The sequence below is a fragment of the Podarcis tiliguerta genome (assembly GCF_965153285.1).
Source record: "Podarcis tiliguerta genome assembly, chromosome: 8".
Classification (NCBI taxonomy): domain Eukaryota; kingdom Metazoa; phylum Chordata; class Lepidosauria; order Squamata; family Lacertidae; genus Podarcis; species Podarcis tiliguerta.
In genome coordinates this window covers 49111658-49125842 of record NC_139541.1, presented here as the reverse complement: position 1 = coordinate 49125842, position 14185 = coordinate 49111658, and the positions used below count along the sequence as shown (strand labels likewise).

The window sequence follows — 14185 nt, the reverse complement described above, 5'->3', positions numbered from 1 at the left end:
GGGCACGGAACAAATTACCGCATCTGACCAAAGTTTGCTTTGTTTCTTTTCTACCGTCCCCTCGTGGTCAATTCCTGTTGCCCGGAAGAGACAGAGTTAACTCTTCACGTGCGGCGCTTCTTTCCCCCTGCCCCGCGCACGCGTACTTCAGGCTGCCGCCTCGCGGTCAGGTGTTAATTGCGCGCAGGTGTGGCGGGAGAGGCACGCGGAGCTTCGGCTGAAAAAGAGCGCGCGCGGCGCGCCGTGCTCACTTCGTGCTGGGCGCGGGGTGGGCGTCGTTGCTCGCTCTTCGGGTTGCTTCAAGCGACGCTGTTTGCCGGGCTTCCCTGCTGCTTCCGAGATTAAGGTGAAGGGGGGTTTTCAGGGAAAGTGTACCGTTTGCTTTCTGGGCGTTTCCGACTCGCTTCTGTCTAAGACGGATCCAGTGCATGCTCCTGTCAGGTTTCCCTAACACGCTGAGTGGCATGAAATGGGCAGCCTTGCAGAATTATAAATCAAACGTTGTTTTCAAATTGCGTAATTTCTGTGAACCTGGACGGAAGGAAACTCGGAAGCTCCTTTAGATGGCTGTGTGCGTTGGAGTCAACACCTAAGGGCTGAGGTACTTTGGGCTCTCCCCCGAAAATGTTTGACGGGACCCCCCCCCAAAAAAAGTTGATGGGTGTTGCCATTCAAATGGTGTGTGCGCACCCTGTCATGTGATCGATTTTTGTGGGGTGGAACTTACCTGGCTCTCCACCCCCCCCCCAATATTTTATTCAAGTTGGCACCCCTGGGTGGGTGGGTGACATCGCTTCAGCAACTATTCCCTTTATTGCTGTTTATTTAATGGGCAAGCTCTCTCAAGTGGTTTACATAAAACATAAGTATGCAATTGAAGTTTCTCTGTGTGGTTGGAGTCACTGGACTGCTTCTCTGGAGTTTCAAGTCAGTCTGCTTCAGCCCTGGGTGACCTTGGCTTAGTCACTGGCTTTCAGCGCAGCCTACCTCATAGAGATGTAGATCAGGGGTCAGCAAACTTTTTCAGCAGGGGGCCGGTCCACTGTCCCTCAGACCTTGTGGGGGGCTGGACTATATTTTGGAAAAAAACTAATGAACAAATTCTTATGCCCCATAAATAACCGAGATGCATTTTAAATACAGTGGTAACTCGGGTTACAGACGCTTCAGGTTACAGACGCTTCAGGTTACAGACTCCGTTAACCCAGAAATAGTACCTTGGGTTAAGAACTTTGCTTCAGGATGAGAACAGAAATCACGTGCTGGCGGCGCGGTGGCAGTGGGAGGCCCCATTAGCTAAAGTGGTACCTCAGGTTAAGAACAGTTTCAGCTTAAGAACGGACCTCTAGAATGAATTAAGTTCTTAACCCGAGGCATCACTGTAAAAGCACACATTCTACTCATGTAAAAACACAGATTCCCAGACTGTCCGTGGGCCGGATTTAGAAGGTGATTGGGCCGAATCCAGCCCCCGGGCCTTAGTTTGCCTACTCATGCTGTAGATGAAGATGGAGAGGACTAGAACCATTTGTGCCACCTTGAATTCCTTTGGGGTAAAGGTGGACTATAGATGTAATAATTCCTTCCTCTCCCATGCTTCATAACTTGTCATTTTAGTTTCACCCCACCGCTTCAGAAAGCGTGCATGCAATCTGACTTAGAAATACGATGCCTCAGGTTTTAAAACTGGAAGATGTATTCTGACGAATTTTGACACTGTTCCATCCCTGACCTTTTCAGGTAGGGCTTGTAGTAGTCACATGCTGGGAAACCTGTGGAGCTGCTGCCAGTCAGTGTTGACAGTACTGAACTGATGCCTTTCATCTTTGGGAAATTGTCTTTCAGTGAGGAAGGCGGCACTCTAGAGTCTTCAGTCAGCTGTTCCAGAGGATGCCTAAGCTGGCGAAAGTCCTTTGGAACTGTATCCCAGGGGAAATTCTGGCCCACATCTTTTCCTTCTTGCCTGCCAGAGACAGATACAACGTTGTGCATGTGTGTGAGCGCTGGGCCGCAGAAGTGCATTCCAGTTCTGTTTGGGATTTTACAGAAATCGGGTAAGAGGCAGCATTTGTGGCTGGTTGCTTGTAGAGTAAAAAAGGAACATGTACGTTATTGACCTTGCCTGCTAACGGCCGTGTGTGTGTGTGGTGTACATGAAGATGAAGATGATGTAGTTTTCATCAGGCACCAGTTATCATGGTCCAGCATGATAAGGATGCTGAGAGTTGTAGCCAAACAACATCTGGAACGCCACAGGTTCCCTGGCTCAAAGCCGCCTTCTCGTTCTCTGCTGGAAGGCACATGCTTGTTATCTTCTCCACAAGTTCGGTCAGTATGGATTTAAAGGTGAATGAGACTCTCAGTAGTCATACGCATGCAACCCCCCCCCCTATCCTCCCTTTTTGCTGTCAAGGGCGCATCTCAGCCAAGGAATGCACACATCAGATACTGTAGTTAAGTATTGTCAAAAATAATACAGGCACTTCTACAGCTCTGGATGTCTATGCACTCCAATTTAGCATCTAGGCAGCTATTCCCAGGTTAGTGCTCTGTGGAGCACTTGCAGCAACTGGGGGGGGGGGCACTCCCCCTCTACCAGTTTATGTGCCTTCCTCTGACAGGCTGCATGTATGGAGACTGCGCCTGTGTGGAAACTTCCTCTGCTCATCGCTTTTCAATTCCCTCCTAGTTCTGGGGGACAGTGGTGCACAAGAGGGTGGGAAGCACCTGGCCCTTGCATTTGCCTGACCTGCCTTTCCCCCCCTCTACTACTTGCCTCCTGGCTGATGCATGTTCCCACATACCAGTGGCCCCCTCTCCTGTGCCAGACTGCAGCCTACCTGCTCCCAGGGAGCACTCGGCGGCAGCCTGCCAGTCCCTGACACTTGCTATGGGTGTAATGAAAGACATTGGGACACCTTCACAGGTGTATTGAAATTGTGAGAGTATTTCCTGGAAAGCCAGATCCTAGGAATTTGGCAAAGGTCCCAAATTAACTGAAAAGTACAAAAATTGTTTATGAAAAATTTTTTTGCACCTCGCAGTAAAAACACGGTGTGTGTCATAATAGAGGACAGTGTCCTAGTGCAGGATTAAATCAAGCTGCATGGAGAGCATGTTGTAACTGGTGGGCTCCATTTCCTGCATTTGCATTTCCTGCATTGAGTGCGCATTTGCAGTAGTGTCCACAAACAAGCATTTATTTTGCTCACAGAATGTTCAAACTCTATTTGCTAGAGCTGTCTGATTATAATACAAGGATAGTTGGTCCTCCCTGACTCATTCTAACCTGGAAAGCTGAAACATGTTCCAAGCCACACTGTTTATAACTAGAAAAATCCAAATTAGCGTTAAGTGTACATTTCTCCCTCTAAAATGGGGGGGGGGGGGAGGCACAAAGTATACCTTAAAGCTCAGACTTAATAGTTGGTCAAACTATTATGCTTACAGGCTGACCTTGGGACAGTCACGATATCTCTCAGCCGAACCCACCTCACAGGGTTGTTCTGAGGGTAAAATGAAGGGGGCGGGGAAGAAACATGGATATTGCCTCAAGCTCCTTGGAAGAAAGGCTATTAAACATAGTTAAATAAAAGGTTGCCGGGGGGTGATGCTACAGCTGTAGAGTTGTCTAACTTGCTCCTAGATCTAGAAGAAATGCAAATTAGTCAATGTTCCAGAGAGGAATATTAGAAGTGCTCATTTGCTGCAACTCAAATTCAGCACTGCAGGAGTTCATGGCTTCTCCCCAACCTCTTATTTCAGTTTTGACACGGAGGATGAGGACGATGAGTGCCTGTTGCAGTGGCTACAGCCATTCCTAGGCCTCATCAGACACCTGCAGTTGGTGGTTGAGCAGTCCCTGGACCTGAACCGGAGACAAGCCACAGGCATCTTGGACACGTTGGCCTGTCGGAGCTGCAGGTTGCAGGGGCTCTGTATTGTATGCCTGGGAATAAGCCCCTATTTCTATTCCGGCCAAGATGTCCTGCACAGCATCCGGAGTATCTGCCAGAGCAGGAATGGGATTGATCTCCAGTATATTGACTTCCGGCAAATGCCTTTCACTCTGGACAATGGGACTGTTCAGATGATTGCATCCAGCAGCCCAAACCTGCACACCTTGTTCATCAACAACCAAGCGCCTGGTCCAATGATTCTCAAGCCAGACACCATCTCTGATGTTCTGAGGACCTGCCCTAAGTTATCTGCCTTGGGGGTCTGCTATGCCAGCTTATCTGAGAAGATGTTTTGGGAACTGCTGAAACCGAACAGAGGGCCGTTCCGGTTTCTGGACCTTTTCTATGAAGGCCTGGACGTCAACATTCCCAAAGAGCTTTGGGCTATGGTGAGTGAGAAGCACCCACAGTTCCGCGTGAGGCTGGAGTTTGCTCCAACAGTCCCTATAAGGAAGATGCTTGTGGTACTGAAGCCAACCATCCCCGTGGCCGCTTTGCATTTTGACACACCTCTGCACATGGCCGATCAGGTTAAGTTCATTGCCAGCACCTACAGCAGGACTTTGGAGAGGCTGGTCCTTTACAACGCCCCCTCTGCTGACCTCAACGCTTCACTAATAGAACTGGCAGGAAAGTGTGTGCATCTGAAAGAGGTTCACTGTTACTCTGCGGTTAGCGAAGCAGTGGTAGAAGCTTTTATTTTACACTGCCCAGGTTTGAAAAAATACACCCTGTCAGCACAGAAGTTCTCTTTTGATATTCCACCAGCAGTCGTTCCGTGATTTGACCAAAATGAGAGTTCATGCACACTTGTGCCCTGAAAGAGCAGCAACATTATTTGGCATAAACAGCATAAAAGTACTCGGTTGCTGTTTCCACTGAGTCTCCTGTTCCAGAGCCATAATATGAACACAGATTAAAAATAGGCAGGGCAAGAGTCAGTCCTATGGGTAGCTATAAAGTTTAAACCCACAAGCCCAACCTAGAGTTGAAGATAAAAGCATGTTGCTTGACATCAGTGTGAATAACACTGAAATCTCTCTTAGTCTCCTGGCTACAGTATATTTTAAATTTTATACAACTGCAGATTTTAGTATGCCCCCTGCAACTCAGACATCACAGATAGCATTTATCACAGTTCACCAAGATCTGCACATAAAACAATTTTAAACACTTTACTTGATATTCTATTTTGGTAAGAACCTAACTTTATTTTGCAGCGTATATTCTCAACCATAGTAAGTCCAAGGTGGTGTGATGGTTCAAGGGGCAGAAATGAGCAGGAGCTCTCTTGTCCTACAGTTGACTGACAGAGGTTTGGTAAAAGGTCTGTTCGTGTTAGTTACTTTTAAGCTTTGTTGTGTCTTTTAAAGCCTTGCCAAGAAGGAAACATGTTCTTCAGTCACTGTATGTCAGTCACCTTCTGGACTCTGGTGGCAATACCATTCCAAACTCCCCTACCATTGGTTTTTAGCAGAACTTATTTTGTATACAGCTAAGTTCTATTCCAGAGTAGACACATCAAAATTAATGGATGTGACTAAATGGAGTCCAGTAATTTAATGGGTCTGAGTAGAACTGAGCTACATGCAACCCAGGGTTTAGACGTATGCTATCCGAAGACTGCAGCTCTGATCTGGAGATCTGACTTATCTTCAGGAGTGTCTCTGATCCAGGATAGTCAAAGTGTCAGGTCACTATTTCAGTTTCTGAGAATTTTGAGGTCTACCTGGTTAGGGTGCCGATTAACATCCTTGTCAAGAGGATGGCTGCCTGGAATGGCAGCATCACAGGCTGAAACCCTATAGATGCAGCTCTCCTATAAAGATGGAGGTATGGGCAAATGGCACTTTTTGAATTTCTGCTGTTCAGCTGTGGCAGCAGACGTGGGTGCACGTTACTTTCTAGTGGGAACTGGTGCACATATCTCCATCCAGAAATGGTGTCCAGACACCCAAGCTTTGGACATCATTTCTGGATGGAATTAAATGCATCAGTTCCCACTATGGAAGATATGTGGAGATAGCACAGTCATGGAGTTCTTCCCATCTCTCTGCCTTCCATATGTAACTGGTAGTTTGGGACATCTGCTTAGGGCTCTTGTATTTGCAGATCATGGCTCTGAAACCAGCTGAGTCCAAGGTTCCTGCAGTCAATTAGGGCTTATCCACACTTACCTTTTGCCATGAGCTTTCCCTGCGAAAACCTACTCTTTAGAGCTGAATCTGAGTAAACTTCAATTTGGATTTTCCGCAGATTGATGTTTACTCTGATTGAGCTTTAAAGAGCGGGTTTTTGCAAGGAGAGCTCTGGAGCAACGGGGGGGGGGTGCTTAGACATGGAGCTTTAAATCTGCCTGGAAAGAGCAGAAGAACGGTAAGTGTGGATAAGCCTTTAGCTGATGGCTGGATGGAGGAAGAGCTGCTTGTGAGCAGGGGCATCAGATGCAGAGGGTGGACTCTGAGGCACTTACAGGGATGATGTTCACCACCTCAACTGTCTGTCACTCTGCTTAGTGACAGTAGTCTCCAGGTGGCACACCTTCAATTCTGCTACTGTGAATTGTCTCTATTGTAATAAATACTTTGAAACATTTTCCTTACTGTTGGAATTCTCCTTGTTGTGTTTGTCCTCTTGGAAACTACAAGAAAAGCAGCCTAGAAGCTGAAAGAACAAATGAAATAAAACTTAAATGAAATAAAACCTGGCCTTCAGGTAGGTCTGCTTCCACTATCGCTTCCTCCAAGTTGCGCCATGGGGAAGGCGAAAGAGCCGCCCTTGGCCCTTTCCAGGGCTTTTGCTGACCTCCTGGCCTACTGTGTTTGTGCAAGCAAGTGTATTCTCTTTCCATGATGCTGCATCTTTATTCACGGCATTGTGCAATGCAAATAGCGGTGCGTTTTCATTCTGTGCATTGTTCAACCCGAGGGTTGGCCATGCCTGCCCATTGTGCTCGGCTTGGGAGAGAGCCAGCAGCATTGCTGATGTGATTTTTGTGGGAGGAGGATGTTTTCTCGGCTCTGCCTGGATCGCTAAATGGTTTTGTTTCTCCCTCTGACACACGCACAGAAAGGAAAGGGAGCTTTGCTGTGGGGCAAGAGATCATGGCACTAGTGTAGTCAGAGCACCACAAAAAAAAACTATGCAGGACTCATCCACCTCCTTGGCTATGGATGGCTACCCCAGCAACGTACCAGCATTCCTCACCAAGCTGTGGACATTGGTCGAAGATCCTGAGACCAACCATCTCATCTGTTGGAGTATTGTGAGTACAACTAATGTTGGGAGCTGCTAGTTTGGTGTTTGACAAGCCCTTGTAGGGCACTGTGTGTCATGCGTGGTTTCTTTGTTAGCCAGAAACCACACAGTGGTCTCCGAGGGTGATGTGTACAACTGGTATTTTTCAGGTACCTAACCTAACCAGTCTTATGCATGTTTACTTCTATGCTTTGTTGAGTTCAGTGGGGGTTACTCAAATGTAAGGTCTAGTTTGTGCATCAGACAGACTTGAGATGATGGAATTCTGGGCTACAGTGCTTCAGACTGTAGGTGGGCTGGAGTGTCAAGCTGGTTTGTTCTATGTTCCCAGCATAAGTTTCCTTAATGTAATAAGCTTCGTATATTGGGGAGAAAACTCTACCTCTAAGGGAGAAGGCTGTGTGCTAAGCTTGATGTGCTCGTTTGTTGTCTGTGAAGAGCTTTCCCCACTGGGGAGCACTTGGAAATGCAACTCCCCACCTACAATCTGTGGGCCAGAACCCCAGCACTTCATTCTGCATGAAGTTGCATCAGGTGGTTCTCTACTGGTGAGGGGGGAGAAATTCAATTTGGTTCACATTTAAAGGTGAGCTTAAACTAATTCGCAATTTCCTAAACAATATGTGAACCAAGACATGAAGACATGGCCATCCTTCAAATTCATAATTCTCCAAATTTTGCAATGAAATTCTCCAGCTAAGCAATGTTTGCAAAAAATGGGTAAAGTGCACATAAGAATGTATATATTAGTTAAAATAATTACACAAATAATAATTAATATACAAATAGTAAGGAACCTTGTTTTGCAAAAATGTGCATACTGGGAGAAACTTTCACTGAAATGCCAATGAATTGCAAACTGATGCAAAAAACTAAATGAGAAACTGAAATTTGTCAGATTTCCCCATCCCTACTGTTTGCATGAAATTGTAGCTGCCTTCCCCTATCGAGTTGTTCCTGCAGCTGTTTTGATCACCTGTTTGTTTATTTCACAACTGTCTGTCCATAGCTGTCATCTTGCATGGGAAGGCAATGGGCCTTCCCACCTTTCTCAACCTGGTGCCTTCCAGATACCTTCTTTGGCTGCCTGATAAGCTGTGACAATTGGTCATACTGCCAAGGAGCTCAGTGTGACATACACTGTTCTCTCTCTCCTCATCTAACTCCACAACAACTGTGTGAGGTAGGCTAGACTGAGTGGCAGTGACTGGCCCAAAGTCACCCAGTGAGCTTTGTGGGAGATTTAAACCTTGGTCTCCCAGGTCCTAGTTTGAGACTTTAACTTAACCACTAAACCACCCTGGCTCACTGGAAGCTGGGAAAGGGGAAGCTGTGAGGATCAGTGCACCACACAGACAGACCCCTAAAGTGTCCCTATTTTCCAGGGACGTCCCAGATTTCGAGAAGCTGCCCTGGTTTCTGATTTGATCCTGGAATGTCCCACTTTTCCTTAGGATGTCCCTATTTTCACTGGAGAAATGTTGGAGGGTATGCACAAAGGTTGTTTTTCTATGGTGATTTTAATTCCCGATCAGTTATACTTTCAGCTGCTACATTTTAGTAGCTTGTGAAGCGTTTCTTGATGGCTCTAAAAATTAGTTTTTGCACATTACTGGCTGCTGTTTCATTTATCTTATAACATAAAAGCACTGCTAGTTTATTCTGATTACAGATAACGAAGTGTGTCAATGGTCATTGGCTGATACGGAGAAAATATAATGTTTGCTGGGGGTTTGGGGGGGTTGTTTTTGTTTTTGCTGTAAGCAGAAATTAGTAGGATTTAACTAGTTTCACCTGACCTCTGAACATGGGATATATGTCTCGAATGCCTCTAAGTGTGGTGGTGCTCAAGTCTGCAGGACTTTTCTATAAAATTACCCACTAAATGTCTCAAACCAGACTTTAGAATCAGTAGTTAAATTTGTGGGTGAGAATTTTTAAATCATATTTTCATGGTGGATGTTTTAACTCTGTGTTGGGAGTAATGATGGAAAGAAAGTGAGCCGGGGTACTTTCCTTGGTTCATTCTCTTCTCTCCTTTCAGACCACTCTTGTTTGTGAATTTAAAAGAGAAAAAACCCTGCCTGCACCTTGAGCAAATTCTAACTGAGAACTGGTTCATGCTCTGGTTTTATCATTCTCAATATGGATAACTGTATTCCATAAAAGTAAAAAATACATTAAATGTAAATTCTGAAACATTGGGTGATGCTCAGCTAAGTCATACTTAGAGCCGTTGAAACCAATGGACTTTACTTATGTAAGCCCAATTATTTATGTCGGTCTGCTCCATGACTAACATAGAATGCTGTCCTTTTGCAAAACCGTTTTAACTGTACTTTTTGTAAAAAAAAGTTTAAAATGCACTGTTTTGCTCTAGATACATATATGTGCACAAGCACACAAATATGAGTTGACAAATGTTTAATCCTACTTGGGACTGAGTTGATCTCCCTCATACTGCACTTGGACATCACAGTAAACTGTGGGTGTTTAAGAGGATCCGGTCAGCAGACTGGATGCTGTGCTCTTGTAACCTGATGCCACCACAACACTAGGTGACTTGACTTTAAAGGAAAGAATTAGGAGTACACTTGATGTTCATTCCCAGTTCTTCTTTTTGGCCATGGCTTGAACTTTTCCATACTTGATGTCATACATGATGAAAGGCCTGGAAACGTTGGGTGGGATTTGCCCAGTGCATCCTGATGATGTGGGTCTAATTAGGCCCAACATGCTGGAGGTTTCCCACTGCCTCACTAAACTATGGATTGGTAAGATGTAAATGAACCTATCATCCTCTCCAGCCTCTTCCCTGATCGCAGAAGGACTTAGAATCATTTGCTTCTAGTCAACTGCAGTGTGTTTTGTCTGAACCAATAAACTGTGGTTAACATTAGGTAAAGGGACCCCTGACCATTAGGTCCAGTAGTGACCGACTCTGCGGTTGCGGCGCTCATCTCGCTTTATTGGCCGAGGGAGCCGGTGTACAGCTTCTGGGTCATGTGGCCAGCATGACTAAGCCGCTTCTGGAGAACCAGAGCAGCGCACGGAAACACCGTTTACCTTCCCACTGGAGCGGTACCTATTTATCTACTTGCACTTTGACGTGCTTTCCAACTGCTAGGTGGACAGGAGCAGGGACCGACCAACGGGAGCTCACCCCGTCGTGGGGATTCAAACCGCCAACCTTCTGATCGGCAAATCCTAGGCTCTGTCGTTTAACCCACAGTGCCACCCACGTGGTTAACATTAAGTAGTTCTAATTTCAAACAAGCCACCTTTGAAACTGGTTTCTGAAACTTATTAGCCCCAGTTTTGAATCTGTACAGCATGGCAAGCCACGGTCGAAAGTTTCCCAAGTTCTCTACCTGCTTGAGGAGGGAGAGCAGGGAAGCATGTTATTCTAGGACAGTGACATGGGGAGGAAAGTTTCCACTGCAAACGTCTAAATTTTTACTGTACTTGTGATAAAAAATTACTGGTGGTAATTGACAAATGCCAATGTAATAATCAAGGTTGACAGTTTCAGTAAGTAATTTTTCAGGTCAATATCCATAAGAAGTGTGTAAAGTATGTGTTTTGTAAAAATGAGGGGTTGTGGAACTAAAACACAAAATACCCTTGAGTCTACAAGCATCCTGCGGCTTTTGGAGATGGTGTTGAGAGGGCTCCGCCCCACTGCAAGGCAGAGAGTTTAAAAGCTCTTTCTGTGCCTAGAACACCCTTTACAGCCTTCACCTCAAACTTCTCCATTTTGGAGAAGCCATGCCACCTGGCCCCCGGCACACACATCTGTTGTCTTACATAACACAAGATGTTAGGCAGGTATGAATTGGGAGTTAAATCACACACACAACCATATATGCTATATAAGTTGCACATTATGGAGTAATGTTGATCACAATAAATTTGCATGTAAAACACATTTCAGGGAGCATCACATCTTGATGCTAATGAAATCAAAGAAGAGAATAAAGTTAAGCCAGAACATCATTTTTATTTTCATTTGGGGGGGGGGGAGAGCATGTGTTTTTGTGACCAACAAAAGGCACTCAACAAACTAGGTTTTATTGTCCTAAACTCATCTGATTGTGTTCCTAACACAAATTTTCTTCTCTATTTACCAAATGGGAAAGCAAAACTATCAATACAATAAAGGATTATGAGCCTATTGTCTATTTACTTGGAGAGGTCTTTAACTGAAGATTAGATGGGGAAATAGAGACATTCTGGGTCACCTTGTGTCCCATGCTGCTGGATGCCACTTGGAAAAACTCTTTTCAGATAATGAAACTGGGAAATTATTTATACAGTGATACAGAACACCATAACTATATATGGAAATGAAAAATGGTTCTGTAAGTTTACTTTTTCATGGAATTGCCCAGTTCCATCCTTACCTGATGAGTCCCTCTGGGGTCAGTTCAGTCTCTTGCCATTCACTACAATACAGTAGACCTCATTTTATTAAAGTTTGTTTAATGGGCCATTTGATAAAATAGTGGAGGTGCATATTTCACAGAAGCTTGTGGGCTACTTGCTTTCCTTTAGCACTATAGAACTACACTCGACTGCAGCAGCCAGTTCTTTTTTTCGGGGGGGGGGGGGTACGCAGGGGTACGCATACCCCTAACATTTTGTGAATCTAAGTTTGGTCTCATTGAGGGGCAGTGTTTCAATATGAGTAGGAATATGAGAGTACCCCTAAACGTTTTTTTAAGAAAAAAAGCACTAAGTAAAACTATGTTATTTTGTCAGTACTGGGGTCTGAACACTGGAGGACTGCTAACTTCCACTGCTGACTAAGGAGGTCAGGAACATTAGGAAGACCTTTATTTAACAAAGTAATAATAGTAAATAAAAATGTGCACCTCACCCCCAAGACCATTCCACTGTTAAATATCCACCCTCCCAAAAATTCAACACCTCTTGCGGTGGTTTGACCCATTTCCGTTTTAACAGTACAAATTCTACAAATACCTTCCATATCTCCTCAGAATAATTTCTCCTGCATATTTCCTGTTTTACCTTAATAGTACGTGTTAATTTATCATTAATAGCTATATCCCACACCTCTTTATACCATTCTTCCATTTTATATTCACTTTGCTACTTCCACTTCCTAGCTATAACAACTCTTGCAGCCATCAGTAAAGGAAGAGCTTTTTGATGGTAAGAGCTGCTCAACAGTGGAGCGGACTCCCTCAGATTGTGGTGGACACAATTACTGCTGAATGGGTATTTGGGGGGGGGGGCTTGTTCTACCACCACCTTCTTGATCCCTATTTAGAATTGGAAACTAGTAGTGTGTAATGTGCCAAGATCTATAATTGGGAAGAGGAGCCATATAGTTTTATTGATATCCACACACAGGGCCTGTTCATGCTTCCATTTGCCCAGGCACATTCCCCAGAGAAAACCCGCAGTTTAGTGCTGAGTCGGCCCAAATGGCAATCGGGTTTTCTGCGGATTGCTGTTTGTTCTGATTTAGCAGTAAAGAGTGTGTTTTCCCAGGGAAACCTGTGAGGCAAACAAAAACCACTCAGATCTGTGCCTAAGAAGCACAGCACAAGTGGAAAACCTCTTGGACTCATGCTTTTAGGTGCAGGATGAGCAAAGTGTGAACGAGCCCACAGTTAAGAGTATGTGTTATATCTACATACATATATGCACAGCAGCTGTGTATACACATTTTGAGATTTTAAATAAATAACACACTTCACTAAGAAACAGACGTAAAGGTAAAGGGACCCCTGACCGTTAGGTCCAGTCGCGGACGACTCTGGGGTTGCGGTGCTCATCTCGGTTTACTGGCCGAGGGAGCCCGCGTACAGCTTCCGGGTCGTGGCCAGCATGACTAAGCCGCTTCTGGTGAACCAGAGCAGTGCACGGAAACACTGTTTACCTTCCTGCCAGAGCAGTACCTATTTATCTACTTGCACTTTGACATGCTTTCGAACTGCTAGGTTGGCAGGAGCAGGGACTGAGCAACGGGAGTTCACCCCACCATGGGGATTCGAACCGCCGACACTGAACCACAGTTAATTACACACTACAGTGTTTGTATTGTTGGCAGATCATAATAAAAAAAAAACCAAGGGAAGCCTTGTGGTCCCTAAGAAAAAAAAGTTCCAAAGATAAAGTATACTGTAATTTTATTAGGACAAACCAAGAAGTCACAAAAATGTGGTGACCTTTCCAGTTCTTCAAAACTTCCATCAGGCAAAATGATACACAAAGTGGGAAGGACGGGGGTTGGATGGGGATTTTATTATTATTTTGGTAGAAAAATCAGGTTGGATGTTGCAACAATGAGGTCTGTTTATGGGTTTGGTGCTTCACGATGAGGATAGCGGACCTAAGTGCCTGTCTCGTGCTGAGGTACCAAATTACACACCTGAGAAAATAAAACCTTGCTTACAAGAAGGTTTGTTCAGTGTGCCCAGCTGGGCTGGGCGCAGTGGGTTTCTTTGGGGGGGCACTGGGCACGCTGACATCAGGTGCACCCGCACCTGCACCCATGACGTGCATGGTCCTGCACAAAAATCTGTGGGTGTCCTGCCCCTCCATGGGGAAAGTTGTGGGGGCTGGAGCACCCACAGCCCCACACACTTGGCACCTGTGGTTCTCTGCCAAGAGGCATATTGACTGTGATTTTTGCATTGCATTGTCATTCAACATACAGTTTTCTCCTTTCTATACTTGCCCACTAAGCTATTGCTTAATGCATCTGACAAAGTGAGCTTGACTCCCTGAAATGTCATGATAAAATATTGTTAAGTCTCTAAGGCACCACAAGCCTCACTCTTAGATTTTCAAGTATCTAAATGTGAAGTAAAGCGCCAACAAACACAGCTCAGAAATGGCAGCCAGGATGCAAATTTCAGCCCGTCCTTTGTTTGAAAATGCTGGTTTGTTATTAATCTGGTTTCACATATTTGTAGAATCTCAGTTTAGCATTAGAT

General features: G+C 45.1%; 1 protein-coding gene across 3 annotated transcripts in view; it reads left to right on the top strand.

Moving 5' to 3' along the window:
* The first annotated feature begins 182 nt into the window (after positions 1–182).
* The window catches only part of HSF4 (heat shock transcription factor 4), a 31566-nt gene continuing 17563 nt past the window's right edge, over positions 183–14185 (top strand). Inside the window, exons 1-4 of one of the 3 annotated variants that reach the window (XM_083452685.1) lie at positions 183–346; positions 1846–2054; positions 3766–4348; positions 7029–7224. In XM_083452685.1, the coding sequence (XP_083308811.1) occupies positions 7102–7224 (123 nt within the window). In that variant the 5' untranslated portion in view covers positions 183–346; positions 1846–2054; positions 3766–4348; positions 7029–7101. Of the gene's footprint in view, positions 347–1369; positions 1741–1845; positions 2055–3765; positions 4349–7028; positions 7225–14185 lie in introns of those variants that run through there. The other 2 variants (XM_083452684.1, XM_083452683.1) reach the window with 2 other exon arrangements.